The 15,167-nt window shown below is 49.0% G+C and overlaps 1 protein-coding gene across 1 annotated transcript; it reads right to left on the bottom strand.

The window, feature by feature from the left end:
• Positions 1–401: 401 nt before the first annotated feature.
• LOC120380708 (maestro heat-like repeat-containing protein family member 2A) lies at positions 402–13,400 on the bottom strand. Its single transcript, XM_039498655.1, has 8 exons — positions 13,262–13,400; positions 12,400–12,542; positions 7,303–7,425; positions 6,258–6,420; positions 5,612–5,710; positions 4,176–4,327; positions 3,501–3,644; positions 402–524 (listed from the first exon to the last, which is right to left on the bottom strand). Exons 1-8 carry the CDS (start codon positions 13,299–13,301, stop codon positions 402–404), a joined length of 987 nt encoding a protein of 328 aa, XP_039354589.1. The 5' UTR covers positions 13,302–13,400.
• Positions 13,401–15,167: the final 1,767 nt, after the last annotated feature.

Genomic DNA, 15,167 nt, shown 5'->3' with positions numbered 1-15,167 from the left:
AGCAATTGAAAAGAAAACATTCAATTAATTTCTAAGCTTCCACTTCCTACTTGTCCAACTAGAGGTCTGAACCCCAGGTGGATGGTACTGAACGCACAGCAAGAATCAAACACAATGTCCAAGACATTAGATGAGAGAAGCTAAAGTGTTTTGAGCAGCAGAGCTCATCGAATCAAGACACAGCCACAGTGTTTACTGTGCAACTCTGACTCCCCCTGATAATCGGCTTATGGTAGAATTGCTTTACAAACTGAGCTGGATATTAGCCAAGAAAATGAGACCTCTACCTGCTTACTCTTGAGCCTGCAGAAATCAGTAAGGCATGAGGCAGTCCCCAGGCTCTGCACTATCATTCCATAGATTTTGATTGTTAATATGCTTCAGATCTGCTGTGCCTAAGCTCAAGGGATCCAAGCAAAACCACCCCTCACCTGGTTGTGCAGAGCACTGCAGATGGCTTGAAACTTCCCGTCAGGGAGAGGGATCTTATATTCACCAGAGACCTCCAAGAGCTGGCTCAGACTCTGCAACAGAGGGTGAAAGTCAGATGGTGGCACACACAGGAGCAATATGTAGTGAAGCAGATTCAGGGGATTCGTGGATTCCAAGGCCGGAATGGATTATTGCCATCATCTAGTCTGACCACCGGTATAACACAGGCCACAGACCTTGCCCAGAATAATTCCCAGAGCAGAGTTTTTAGAAAAACATCCCAATCTTGATTTTAAAACGGTCAGTGAGGGAGAATCTGCCTCGGCCCTTGGTAAATGGTTCTAATGGTTAATTATCTCACCATTAAAAATGGATGCCCAATTTCCAGTCTGAATATGTCTTGCTTCAGTTTCTAGCCATTGGATCAAGTTACACCTTTCTCTGCTAGACTGAAGAGCCCGTTATAAAACATGACTCCCTCATGTAAGATATTATAGACTGTCATGAAGTCACCCTGTCACAGGATAGGTCCACCCCGTCAGGTGGTACCAGGTTGTGGAGGAACTGAAGTAGATCTAGGGCGGCCCAGCTGGCCTAGTCTCCCTAGCCACCGCAGCAGTCCTGACTCCTAGGGCAGCATAGCCTAATGGTTGGGATCAGCGCAGCAGCCCTTCAGTAAGGGTCCACGGCCCAACAGCCTGAGTCTGTAGGGCTCCCCTTCTAGGTATGGCAGTGCGGCCTAGTGGCCAAAGTCAATGGAACCACCCTTGGCAGCAGAGCAATGCGGCCTAGTGGCCAGAGTCATTAGAACCACCTTTTGCAGCAGGGAAGTGTTGCCTAGTGGCCAGCCCTTCTCCATTGGGTCCTACGTATTCCACAGGTCCCAGCCCAGGGCCCAGTCTTGCCGCAGAGGTATCTGCCACCAAATCAGCGGGGATCCTTCCAAAACATGCCAAGTCAAAGCCCGGTGCCTCAACTGGATCAGTGCTTAGTCTACCTAGGCTACTTCCCACTCAGGGATTCTGTGGTCTCTCCTCCATCTCTGGCATTGGGCGGTTGGGGGTCGGTTGCAGCCACAGTCTGGCTGGCCTCTGAATCCTGGAGCACTGGCAGTTTCTCTGCAGGAGCCTGCAATGTACCCAGGGCCGGCGCTTCCATTTAGGCGAGCTAGGCAGTCGCCTAGGGCGCCAGGATTTGGGGTGGGGGGGCAGCATTTCGCCAGGAGGGCGGCAGGCGGCTCTGGTGGACCTCCCGTAGGCGTGCTGCAGAGGGTCCGCTGGTCCCGCGGCTCCAGTGGAGCATCTGCAGGCACACCTGCGGGAGGTCCACCGGAAACGTGGGACCGGCGGCGAAATGGGTAGAGCCGGCCCTGCGCCTAGGGCACCAAAAACCCTGGCACCGCTCCTGAATGCACCTCTGCTCTCTTCGGCAGCCAGCCCAGACTGAGCTGAGTGGCTCTCTTTTATATCCTGGTTCCAGCTGAAGCATGCCCAGCAGAGATGAGGGGCCATGGCCTCCTTGACCCATAAAGTATAATTAACCCATGTTGAACCAATGTGGGGTAGGTAAACCCAATCACGCACCCTTTTACTTTCTGTTTGTTAAACTAAATAGATTGAGTTCCTTGATTCTACCACTGTAAGGCATGTTTTCTAATCCTTTAATCACTGTGGCTCTTCTCTCAATCTCCTCTCCAATTTATCCACACCCTTTTTGAGCTGTGGGCACTAGAACTGGACACTGTATTCCAACAGTTGTCACACAAGTGCCAGATTTACAGGTAAAATAACCACTGTACTCCTCCTTGAGATTCCCCTTTTTATGCTTTTCAGCTTTTTTGGCCACAGCATGAGCTCGTGTTCAGCTGATTATTCATCATGATCCCCACAATCTTTTTCAGAGTCACTGCTTCCCAGGACAGCATCCTCCATCATGTATGTATGGCCTAAATTCTTTGTGCCTAGATGCTCACATTTACATTCAGCCATATTTAAATGCACCTTTGTTTGCACCCAGTTTACCAAGTGATCTAGATCTCTGTGAATCTGTCCTCTCCATTTTTTACCACTTCCCAATTTTTATCTCATCTCCCAACTTTATCAGAGATGTTTTTATGTCCTCTGCCAGGTTATTGATAAAAAAGGTGACAATCGAATTCTTCCTGCATCTAAACACTTTTCTCCTTTGCTGCTTCAAGCTTCCAGAATGTCTCTGATGCCATCTACAGATTTTACTATATTGAAGCAGTTCTGTAGTGCTCTGATGCTATCAAACAAGTCCATCATGCGTTGGTTCCCTCCAAATCATGGGTATTTCAACCCCAAAAGTGACCACATACTCTGTACCAGAAAGCTTCAACCAACAGAGATGGTGAGTAAATATCACTACCAAGAAGTTATAGCTGTCTCGTGAGTTCATTTACAACAGTGTAGCCGCACTGAAGACAGAATATGGCCCCTTACTTCTTGCTCATGTGGTACTCAGGGTAGATGAAATAGAGAGAGAAGGGGAGTGAGACAATATCTTTAATTAGATTATCTCACCCACCTTGGCGCTGTTGGGACCAACATGGCTACAACAGCACTGCATAGAACGGGAGGTGAAATAGACAGGCAATGCTTTTAGATCCATCTAGTTCCATAATCCAAAGCAATCACCCTCAAGCCTTCTTAGTATTAATTTTCAGCCATTGACCATTGGCTTGGTACTGACCAGAGACAACATATGGCAGACCATGCTCTGAGGAGCTTATGAACTAAAAGAGAGACGCAGAGTTGACAGGATGTACTGGGAAATCATGAGGGAGGATCTTGTTGGGGAGGGGGGCAGGTGTTTTGTTTTTTATCTCCTTATCATCCTCCCCAGGAAACAGAGGATGCTTTTCATAAGAGGCATTTACCTACAAATCTTCTTGCCTGGCTCACCATGTGTATAAACCCAGAACTCGTGTGGATATTTATTTTCTAACAAGTCACTGTCTCAACCAGGAAACCCCACTGGCAGCAAATTCCTTGTGCAGTTCATACATGCACACACATAGACAGTTACCTTAAGGAGTGGTACCTCACCTTGGTGACGTGAAAAACATCAGTGTTTTCATTATATTGCTCAAGGAGCCATGAGAGGTGTTCAAATATCTGATCTTGATACTCCTCTTTGTGTAGCAGGAGGCTCATCATGGGACCAAGGGCTTTGATGATAGCCTGCTTGAGCTGCATAGATGAGACACAGAATTTATGTTCCTACTAATTCATTCAGTATCATCCAATGGGCACACCTTTTCTACTTCCAATGCCTGCAACTTCCCTTGTTCCACTCTAGGAATGGGCCTATCTCAATATTTCCTGGTAAAGAACCGGGACTCGTAGGGTTGGTTTCAGGATTATATCCTAATGCACCTCACAACTATACCAGGTAAAATATTCCCCAGATTAGTATGCATTCTAGGCCAACTCATCTCTGCTGGAACTCCCCTGGGGCTGAATGGAGGAATTAATTTAAGCCACTATCCCGTGTTTATCTGCACGTTAGGTGCATAAAACTAGAATCCATGTACACTGTGTACTGACAGAATTTCCATGATGTGGTGACATTATAAATGTTTGGGTTTTAGATGTTTTACATGACACTCTGTTCCATCCAAAAGGACCTACCACTAAATGCCATCATCACAATGAGTGTCAGACACATAGAATTTAAGGTTACAATTTCTGCTAAAGGTTTAGAGAACCAGCAATTCTCACCTCCGGCTCCTCACAGGTCAGCCAGTTGCTGGTCACATGAGTGTAGACGGGAAGAAAATGATTGCAGAGTCGCAATTGGCCCACTTTGGGGAATGAGCACTTTTCCCAGTTAGCCAAAAAGAGACGTACTGCCCTTGACCATTGTTCCAGAACTGCATGGACGGAGAGAAGACAGGCAATGTGAAAAGGACACATTAGTAACGAGGAGAAGTTGCTTTATCCATGAAGACACCCAGGCCAAAAGTTTACTACAATTCCATGGCAGCTACTGCTCTGTTCAGGACTAGACGCTGAAATCCAACATCAATTTTGAGCTATTTCTCTTCCCCCCATTCCGTGACTTGTTTCTCAAAAGGCTTTTTAATTTGCAGATCTCTCAATCTTTTTTCAATTACCAGCATCTGAAGACAATTTTTTCTCCCTTCCTTGTTACCTCTTAATTAGAGCTGCTTGAAAATACAGTTTAAATTAAATTACAAATCTTTACTGATGGTGATTTTTTCTTTCAAAATTGCAAAGTTTAAAAATCATTTCTATTTTTCAAAAATCAAAAAAATCCAGCCACCTCTTTAGATACTCAGAAACACTGGATGCACACTTCCTGATCAGACTTGTCACTGACATTTTTCACATTTGTTTTTCATCAAATTTGGGGAAAAAATTATGGAAAACATAATTAAAAATCAAAATATTTCAGCAAGCTCTCCTCTAAACGACTCGTGTCCTCTGCAGTTATTGTTTATTTAACTCTAACACTGGATGATTTTATCTCGAGTTACAGTCTGTCTGAAAGCTGTTCAGTGCCCCTAACTGCCATTGGCTTTACTGGGATTTGAGGGTAGTGGGGAGCACTTTGCCCTAAAGGTAGGTGTATCTAGTGTCCTTGCTAAGAAGAATTAGGGCCCAATCCTGTTGTCTATGAAGTCGATGGCAAAATTCCCATTTACCTCAAAGGCACAGGATTAACCCCTTACTGAGCATCACCTGAAAAGCAAAGGAAGAGAGAAGTGGAGAGGAAGAGAAGACAGAGAAAGAGGGTGAAAGGAGATGATGATAAAGAAACTAAGAGGAGAGAATGGGTGAAGGAGTGGGAAATGGGATTTTTAAATGTACAGTATTGAAATCTGTTCCCTTCACCTCCTCCCCCAGGAGACTGCTGGCAGATGGGCAGCTTCAGCCTTTGTGTCTGTTTATTTTAAATTATATCCATGAGTCATAAAGGGCTTGAACTTACAAATGCTCAGTGCCTCCTGCAAAGTGAGGAGCACTCCCAACTTCACTGAGTGCTGCGGGAGCCAAGGAACGCAGCACCTGGTGCAATCCAGGGCAGGGAGCACAGTTCAGGGCATGTTTGCAAACTTGGTCAGTCACTCCAATCTGTACCAAGACCCCCTAAATATCCATTTGGGGCACCTGCAGTAAGTGCTGGCACTTACCACCGCAAAATGCTTGTCTCCGCCTGCCGTCCTTGACGAACTCCAGCATGGAGAACATGGTGTTCAGGGTCACTCTCACAAAAGGGATACACTTACGTGCTGCAGAGAAAGGCAGAAGAGAAGGAAGATAGATAATCGGCTGTTCTCCGCCTTCTTAGAACACACTTAGAAACACTGAGGGGCAGGATACTATGGGCTCCTGGGTCATTTTGCGCTGCGTAAGCAGAGCAGACTGGCTTTAAAGGAGCCATTGAAAGCCAGTGGGGGATTCACCCTGAAGAGAGGAATCCTGCACCAGTGCACAGCTGTGACCGATGCTCAACTCACTCCCAGCGTAAGGAGAGAGAGCACTGGGGCCGGATGGGAAGTGGGGTGGAGAAGAGCTCCACTAGACCTGATCTTCCACTCATTCCCATCCTTAAGGAACTTCAGTTGGGGGCAGAAGTTAGAGCTTCCACTGCCGTCTGGACAGCTCATGATCTGGAAGCCAGAACTAGCAAGAGCAGTGAATCCTTTGTCTCTCCACACACGCACGCACACACTCAAGCAGAGCTCTGTTTAGCTGCAACATTTTTAGGTAGAGAGTAATCCCCTGTCCTTAAATGAAAGACGATAACTTTGAAACAAAAGATGGAAGTTACCATACCATAGGCTGATGACAGGTTGGCCAGCGTAACTAAAATAAACTCTTCAGGCAGCTTCGGTGGTTTCAGATGACAGTGTAGCTCATACATGACATGATCAAAATAGCAGCTTGCCAGAGTCACTAACGTGTTGCTAGCTGCCACTTTTACTTCATTTGTTGCTTCCTACAAAAAAAACAAAACAAAACAAAAAAAAAAAAAGAGAAAGACTGAAGTAACTGAAGCCGGTTGCACTAGCCAGAGTTGTTTATATGAGTCAAGATCTTATTTCTGTGCATAAGTTCCGAATGAACTCACCCAACTTTCTGCGGATACAGTCATTAGTCATAAATATTCATTGAGTCGTTTGGCTAAACAATTTTCAGCCTTCGAGTTGCTTGCAAGCTGCTTAGTTAGACTATTCATTATTAGCTCCTTGTGGGTGGATGACTGGTCACCTTAGTCACGTGATATTTTGCCCTGCCCTTCCCTGAGGAGGTAGTGAGACACAGACAGCTTCAAGATATTCAGAGAGCTTTCCTGGAATAAACTGTCCCCCAAAAGGAGGCTGACTTCCTTTGGAACAAGAGAGAGATTTTTCCATGGGTTTTCCTGCTGCCAAACTAGATTCTAAATCCAATGCTGCTGCTTTTGGAGATAGCTCAGATTCTGTCTGTCTTAGAGCTTTATACTGCCACTTATCCCTATAGTATCAGAGCGCCTCCCACATAACATCAGTATCAAAAATGAAATCCCTAGTAGACTTTGGGAAAGACGTGCTCATTAAGAAACCACAGGCCTGTCTCCGTGTCTGAGATCATGTGTCTCGGGTCCTGATCCTGCAAAGCACTTAAGCACATGTGTAACTTTCACATGTGAGTTTTCCCATCTTATGCATGTGCACAAGTGCTGTCTAGGACCTGGGCTTTGGTCTGGAGGAAGGTGTGGGCCTCTAACAGAAGAATACATTTTCATTTCAGTATATAGTTTACCCCCCCCCCCAAAAGAGAGTTTTAATTAGTTAAAGCTTTGGATCCTTTGATTAGTAGCTCAGGAGAACTAACTTACCTGAGTCTCTCTCATCTGGTCTGAGGCTAGGCTTACAATGTTTTTCACTAGCCTTATCTCTAGGCCCCCAGTGTCCTGCTGTAATACCTCCTCCAGGATATAGTAGATGGCTACTCTGTTTTGCTGGGGACAAACCAGAAAAGAGAAAAAAAAATTCGGAAAAGTTTTTCTTGATGACCACACAGTAATTTGACAAATAAGCCCCTGCCCTAAAGAGCTTCCAATCCAAACATGAAATGATTAGCCTAAGTCTTATCATAACAGAGCAGGTCTGTGGCCAGGAAGAGAATCCATATCTTGTGAGTCATTATCCAGAGTCCTATCCCCTAGGCCATACTGACTCCTCAGCCAGCATGCTCACACAACTACTCCATTGACTTAATTGGTGTAAAACATGCCATGCCCTCCATAATCACCATATTAGCAGCACTTCAGAAGCAGCCGAACAATTGACATATTTTAATCTTCCTGCAGAGAAAAAAGCCAGAGGAAGCCTCCTTCACTGCCCCCTTCTCGAGTTTCATTTATTGAAAACAAACAATAAAAAGGAGCCCCTTGCCCTTGCTCTAGTCATTCCAGACAGAATTGGTAAATGTGTAATTACAAAATACCCAACTCCCGCAGTAAGTCCTCAACAGCTCCTAGCAGAAATTAGCTCAGCAGTTAGATCTACATTGACAGTCGCACAGTTAAAGGTGTCTTTTATGAGGCCCTTCAGTGTAGAAATTCACAGATGATACTAAATATGGGGGAGTTTAGTATCAGCTGGGACAGAAAAAAAATAAAGAGGGACACAGAGAAATTAAAAACCTGAGCAGAGAACAAGATTCCTTTCAGAAAACTGCAAACTAGCACATCTGGAAAGGATGTAACTGACATAATGGGAGGGAGAAAAGTGGGAAGCAACAAGTGCCCTGGGGGTGACAGTGAAAAACCAAGTCAACGTGTATATGCAAGGGGTGACGGCTACCACAAAGAGCCATGTGGGTTGGGTCTTTTCCACACAGGGATCATGGCACAAAGCAGGAAGATGACAGTTCCTCTCTGTTCATCTAAGGTGTGACTGCATCTGGATTATTGCATTTTCTAGCACCACATTCCCAGAGAGAGCAACAAACTGGAAGTAATTCATGGGAGAGCAAAAAAAGAATGCAGGGGGGTGGCAGAACTGACTTCTGAATAGAGCCCTGCAACCTGACCCAAATCCTATGGGACCTGACTACAGGCATCAGGGTCAGGTTGGATGAAAAAACAACTGGCTCTTGGGCTCAGGTCAGGTCGGCTCTCCTCCTTTAGCCCATGGGATCGGCACAACAGGGGGCAGTGTCAGAGGATGAAGCCATTGATGCACATCGTTGCCGCTGCGCCGGCTCCATGAGCAGGATGCAGTGGCAATATCTGGTTTGGGGGGAAGGGTTGGGACCAGGATGGAAAATGATTCAACCCTCTCAAGGTGAGGTGAGTGGGCTTGGGGCCAGTTCGGGTTGGGCTTCAAAACTGGGCCTGAGCAGACCTCTACTTCTGAAGACAGACTGAAAGAACCGGTTGTTCCAGGACAAATGGTTCTAAAAAGCTTTTAAATTTAACAAAGGCTAGGGCAGCTGTCCACCCGGCCCGGACCCAACTCACCTCACTCTCTCCCCTGAATGCTCCACCCTCCTTCTCCTCCCCTTCCCCTGCTTCCCGCGAATCAAATGTTCGCGGGAAGCCTGAAAAATGCAGCAGGCAGGTAAGCTGGGCGCGGGGGGGACGGTGTGTGCATGGCCCAGTCCTGCTCCCCCTGGCCCTGGCCGAGCACCCCAGCCAAGCACCACCGGCTGGGGCTGGTCCCGGCTGAGCGGCTCGGACCCGGCCCAGCTGGGGACCCGCAGCTCCGGCCTGGCCCGGGGAGTCAGGCACCGCGGCCCTGGCCTCCCCAGCCCCGGCCGCCCGGCCCTGGCCCCCCCGCGCTGGCCGAGCAGCCCCCCGGCGCCGGCCGAGCGGCCCCAGCCCCGCGGCCCCCCGGCGCCAGCCGAGCGGCCCTGGCCTGGGGAGTCGGGCCCCGCGGCTCCGGCCCTGGCGCCGGCCAAGCGGCCCTGGCCCGGCCCAGGGAGTCGGGACCTGCGGCTCCAGGCCCGGTGCCGGCCGAGCGGCTCCAGCCCGGCCCGGGCAGTCGGGCCCCGCGGCTCCGGCCCCGGTGCCGGCCGAGCGGCTCCGGCCCGGTCCGGGAGTCGGGCCCGCGGCTCCGGCCCGGTGCCGGCCGGCTCGGCCCGGTCCGGGAGTCGGGCCCCGCGGCTCCGGCCCCGGTGCTGGCCGAGCGGCTCCGGCCCGGCCCAGGCTGGGGAGTCGGGCCCCGTGGTGCCGGCCGAGCGGCGCCGGATGAGCAGCCCCGGCCCCGCGGCGCCGGCCCGGGGAGTCGGGCCCAGCGGCGCCGGCTGAGCAGCTCCGGCCCGGCCCGGCAAGTCGGGCCCCACGGCTCTGGCCCCGGTGCTGGCTGGCGGCTCGGCCCGGCAAGTCGGGCCCCGTGGCTCCGGCCCTGGTGCCGGCTGAGCGGCTCCGGCCTGGCAAGTCGGGCCCCGCAGCTCCGGCCCCGGTGCCGGCCGAGCGGCTCTGGCCTGGCCCGGGGAGTCGGGCCCCGCGGCTCCGGCCCCAGTGCCGGCTGAGCGGCTCCGGCCCGGCAAGTCGGGCCCCGCAGCTCGGCCCGGTGCGGCCAGCGGCTCTGGCCTGGCCGGTCGGGCCGCGGCTCCGCCCGGTGCCGGCGGCTCCGGCCCGGGGAGTCAGGCCCTACGGCACTGGTCGAGGTCCCGGCAGAGTGGACCCGGACCCAGGCAGTGTGGTAAGGGGGCAGGCAGGCAGTGTTCGGTGTGTTGTGGGGGGGTCAGGGTGGTCAGAGGGCAGAGAACAGGGGGATTGAATGGGGACAAGGGTCCCGGGGGGCAGTCAGGAAGGAGTAGGGGTTGGATGAGGTGGCTGGGGCAGTCAGGGACAGAGAGAAGGGGTAGTTGGATGGGGCAGGGGTCCCAGGGGGCCATCAAGAATAAGAGGAGAGATTGGATGGGGCTGCAAGGGGCAGTCAGAGGACAGGGATGGGTCAGGGGCCCCAGGGGGGTGTCAAGGAACATGGGGGGTTGGATGGGGCATGATCCCTGGGGGGGCACGACCCCCTCATGAGGTGAGGAGGAGGGAACCGGTTGTTAATATTTTGGCAGCTCATCACTGCATTTAGGTAAAAGTAGGAGTAATGGGATTAAACTAAAAAAAGACATACAATTTAGACTTTAATAACAGGAAAAATGCCTCACCTGTGAGACGGGTCTATAAGGTTATGACATAGTTTTCCTAGGAAAATAGCGGAAGTTCAGTCATTAGGGGCTTTTAAAATTAGTTTGGCCAAACCAGTGGGAAATGGCCATTTGGAATGGTTCTGCATTCGCAGGGACATGGACTGGATGATCCAATAGATCTTTACCATCTCTGTCTCCTGGGAGTCTCTATATCTAGGTGACCTGCATCCCAAGGTCATAAAGCCCTTTGGAATGTTCAGAGCCAATCAGATCTCTCGATTGGCTAAACATTCCATTGGTGCTGCTTGAAAAGGAGGCTTCTGCAAACTGCAATCAGAACACACAGCTCCACTGGGGAGAAGCTCCTTCCATTCATTTTTAAATGTCAGGAGGATTTGTTTAATTGAAAATTGTCACTGATAATTTATGAATACATAAGCACTATGTAATACAAGTAGCTCTGGATTAGGCAATAATTTTATTCTTTAAAACCAAAAGAGATTCATCATTAATCAAGTAATTCAAATAATTAAAGTACTAGGAGGCCAAGACAAGCAGTTCGGTTCTGCTCATAAGGGCTAGTGGGGGAGGACAGACTGGGGCAGGGGCTGAATGGGAGTGGAGACCCAGTGTTACAAGGGGAGGAGGTTCAGAACCACATAGTGATGGGGAGGAGGTGCAGAGCTACACAGGGACAGGGAATGGTTGGGTGGGGCATAGAGCCACATTGGGATGGGGAGTGGGTATCTGAGTGGGGTGCAGGAACACATGGAGGCAGGGGCAGATGCCTTACTGAATGGGAGAGGTTAGGAGTCAGCCAGGGTCTGCATGGGGAGAGCTCCTAACAATTCCTCCCGCCCCTCCCAAAAACTGTTCCACACCTTTCCCATCCATACCCAGCAACCCTCCAAGTTCACACCCAGGCTCCTTCCCAGCAATTCACCTCCCTCTCCCTCAGCTCCTCCATTACCCCTGACTCCACCAAGCCATGAGGGGTGCAAGAAATATGGCTCTGTAGTGAGTTGAAGTGAATTGTTACTCAGAGTTCTGTATTAATATGCATAGTAAGGAATCTATTTGTCAAAAAAGATTTCCTCAATCCTTTTTGTTGTCTATTGATACAGACATACTTGCTGACAGGGATTTTGAAATAAATAATTTGAAATGGTGCAATTATATTGTATATTTGCAGAAATGTTAAAATACTGTGCGCATCATTTTTATTTTTTTGTTGCAGAATCCGCCCCCCCCCCCGGAAAATATATAGATAAGGTCCCTTCAGTGCTATAATCTCAATAATCTTTCTTATGATGACATGAGTGTTGGTTAGGAATAAGAGCAGGGAGTCAGTTCACTTGGGTTTTATTCACATTCTTTTATTAACTTGCTAAGTGGTGTTGAGCAAGTAACTTAATTCCCAGTGACAAATCATCTGTAAATGGGGATCATGCTTACCATTCTCACAAGGGTGCTGTGAGTCTTAATTCACTAGTGTTAGGTAAGTGCTTTGAGATTTTTGGATGAAGATGCTAAAGAAGGGCAAAGTATTACTGGAAGAGATTACTGCAGGTCCTATAGTGTACTTTTACTATATACAACCCATGTACTCCACTGTGTGTAAACAGACAATGCTCTTTTTATAGAGCATTATATCAGCCTGATCTGTAATAACAGCATTTTGCATGATGAGGATAGAAGGGTGAATACAGATTATGCTGCTGGTGCACCAGGCCAAGTTCTATACTGAATTACCCCCATGCATTCCCCCAGGAAGTCAGGCAGAATTTGGTGTGGACACATGGAAAGCAGATTTAATTTCATGAAACTGCCCTACCTTATCCTGTTGCAGTTTCTCCAATAGAACTCTCACAACACTAGCCAGCTTGGTTCTAGCTATAGAGGCAATCCTGAGGGCAATTCTGTCCTTATCTTGGTCATCCATGTGTGCCAGGAGGGAAACAACCTCATTATAAACACCTGAAATTTAATAAAAGGATTTGGCTGGTTACCACTGATAGTAGAATTGGTGCTGGCCTCTTAAATTCACTATCCAGTAAAGATTCTGCAGGTGCCCAAACACTGTGAGGAGAAGACAACCTGGGAATCATGTAAATTCTCTTCCTTTCTCCTGATGACCAGGTTTGTGTGCTGAAGGACCCAGTGTGTTTGGGAGGAAATCATAATGAAGAAAATTTGTTCCTTTCAAGTAGATCCCCATGTAAAATAATCTTCCTTTCCCTCTTTACTATCAATTGATGAGGTTTGATAGCATACAGAATAATAATTTATGGCCCAAATTTTCAAAACTGGGTGCCTAAACTTAAGCACCTAAATCCACATTAAGGCACCTACACCCTGATTCAGCATCCTAATCACATGCTTAACTCTAAGCCAACAAAGAGACCTAAAGTTAAGCACATGCTTTAAGAGTTTTACTTAGTCAGACCTCCCCCATAACATTCAATAGAAACTCAGATTCTCAGGAAAGTTTCCAGGTCCACAGGCTGTAGGCCAAGTCCTCAACTGGTGTAAATCAACACAGCTACAAGGAAGACAACAGAGCAACACTGGTTTACAGCAGCTGAGGTTCTGGTCATACAAATGGAGAACATTACAACTAATCTATCTGTATGCCTAGGCTTTCTGAATGTGTGTGTGAATAGACTGGATCTAGAAAATACAAGGCTGACCCTTACCTCTCTCAGTTACCTCCTGTTCACTCACAAGATTATTCATGTTTTAGTCTTTTTTCACCACTTCCTCCAGTCCTTTCTCCAAAGAGCTCCTGTCCTGGTAGGCAGCTGGCCTCTCAGTCTGTCATGGCCAGGATAGCCAGTTCAGATTATGCAAGCACTATTATGACATCAATGTGACTGCAGCATACCTCACAATCAGCTGCTGACCAGGTATGTGCTGTAATTACATGGACAAGATCCTCAAAGGTATTTAGGCTCCTAACTCACACTGAAATCAGTAGCTTTTAGGAACCTAAATACATTTCAATATCTGGGCCCATACATGTAAGCAGTCCAATAGGTGGCTACATTTGCTCCAGTGTAGAATTTCTCATTCTCTCAACATCACTTTGAATTTTGGTTTGGTCCCTCTCTCAGTTTACCACACTTTCCAGTATTGGTTTTACCTGAAAATCTGCTCCTGGTTGAATTTATATAAATAAAAGCACCAAACAAAGGGCTTGGCTACACTTACAAGTTGCAGCACTGGTGGAGGCTTTCCAGCGCTGCAATTAACACCCCGTCCACACTTGCAGGGCACAACCAGCGCTGCAACTCCCTGGTTGCAGCGCTGGCTGAAAACCCATCCCGGCAGGGGTATAAGGAGTGCAGCGCTGGTGACACCAGCGCTGCTCAGCAGGTGTGGACACTCACCAGCGCTTTACCTGTCCTCCAGGGAATAAGGAGCTATCCCAGAATTCCTGTTCAGCCACTCTGCACATCAGTTTGCACTCTACTGCTCTTGCCTCAGGTGACCCGCCCTTTAAATGCCCCGGGAAATTTAAAAATCTCCTTCCTGTTTGCTGCAGCCAGGTGTGGAGTGCAATCAGTTAATCAGTTACAGGTTACAGGTAACCATGCCTCCACGCGGCAAACGAGCCCCAGCATGGAGCACAGGTGGTGCAGGACCTCATCAGTGTTTGGGGTGAGGCGTCTGTTCAGGCACAGCTGCGCTCCGGCCGTAGGAATTACGATATCTTTGAGCAGATATCAAGGGCCATGCTGGATAGGGGCCATGAACAGGACGCACTACAATGCAGGGTGAAAGTTAAAGAGCTGCGGAGTGCCTATTACAAAGCCCGCGAGGGTAATCGCCGATCCGGAGCTGCTCCCACGACCTGCCGTTTTTACAGGGAGATGGACAAGATACTTGGGGTGACCCCACTGCCAATCCCAGGGTAACGATGGACACTTCTGAGCAGGCTGGGGACAGGAGGAGGAGGAGGCTGCGGGGAGAGGAAACCGCGAGTGAAGCTCCTGGGATGGGGGAAGAAACTGCAGATTCCCTGGAGGCATCCAGCCAGGAGCTCTTCTCAAGCCCGGAGGAAAGTACCCAATCGCAGCAGCCAGCAGTTGCAGAAGGACACGCAGAGGAGCGGGGTACCGGTGGCGGCTTTTATTTTCTGGGTGGAAATGTTTCTGGAGAGGAAGGGGGGTTATGGATGCATGCATGGCAGTGTCTAGATGTGGAATAGCCCGTTGATGTGATCTATCACGTCGCGGTAATCTGCTTCAGTTATCTCAGCAAAAGCTTCATCCAGAGCGTGGGCAATATGCCTGCGCAGGTTTATAGGCAGAGCCACTGTGTCCCTTGTCCCAGTGACGGTGACGCGTCCGCGCCACTCTTCGGCCAGTGGGGACCATTTCTGAACACAGGCACGCGCATAGGGTCCCGGGCGGAATCCACATTGCTCTAAAAGAGCCCCCGCTGTTCCCTAGTGACTCGCAGTAGGAAACATCTTCCAGGATTAAGTCCTGTGAAAAATGTTGGGAGACTCTTTAGTGAAGAGATAGGGAGATAAGATCACCCCTGCATCTGCATCTTCACTCAACCCCTCTAGCACTCCAGATTACCCGAAGCAACCAG

Source organism: Mauremys reevesii, linkage group 13, assembly GCF_016161935.1.
Source record: "Mauremys reevesii isolate NIE-2019 linkage group 13, ASM1616193v1, whole genome shotgun sequence".
In the NCBI taxonomy this organism is placed as follows: domain Eukaryota; kingdom Metazoa; phylum Chordata; order Testudines; family Geoemydidae; genus Mauremys; species Mauremys reevesii.
Note: the sequence above shows the minus strand (reverse complement) of the source record. Positions and strands in the feature narration are given on the sequence as shown.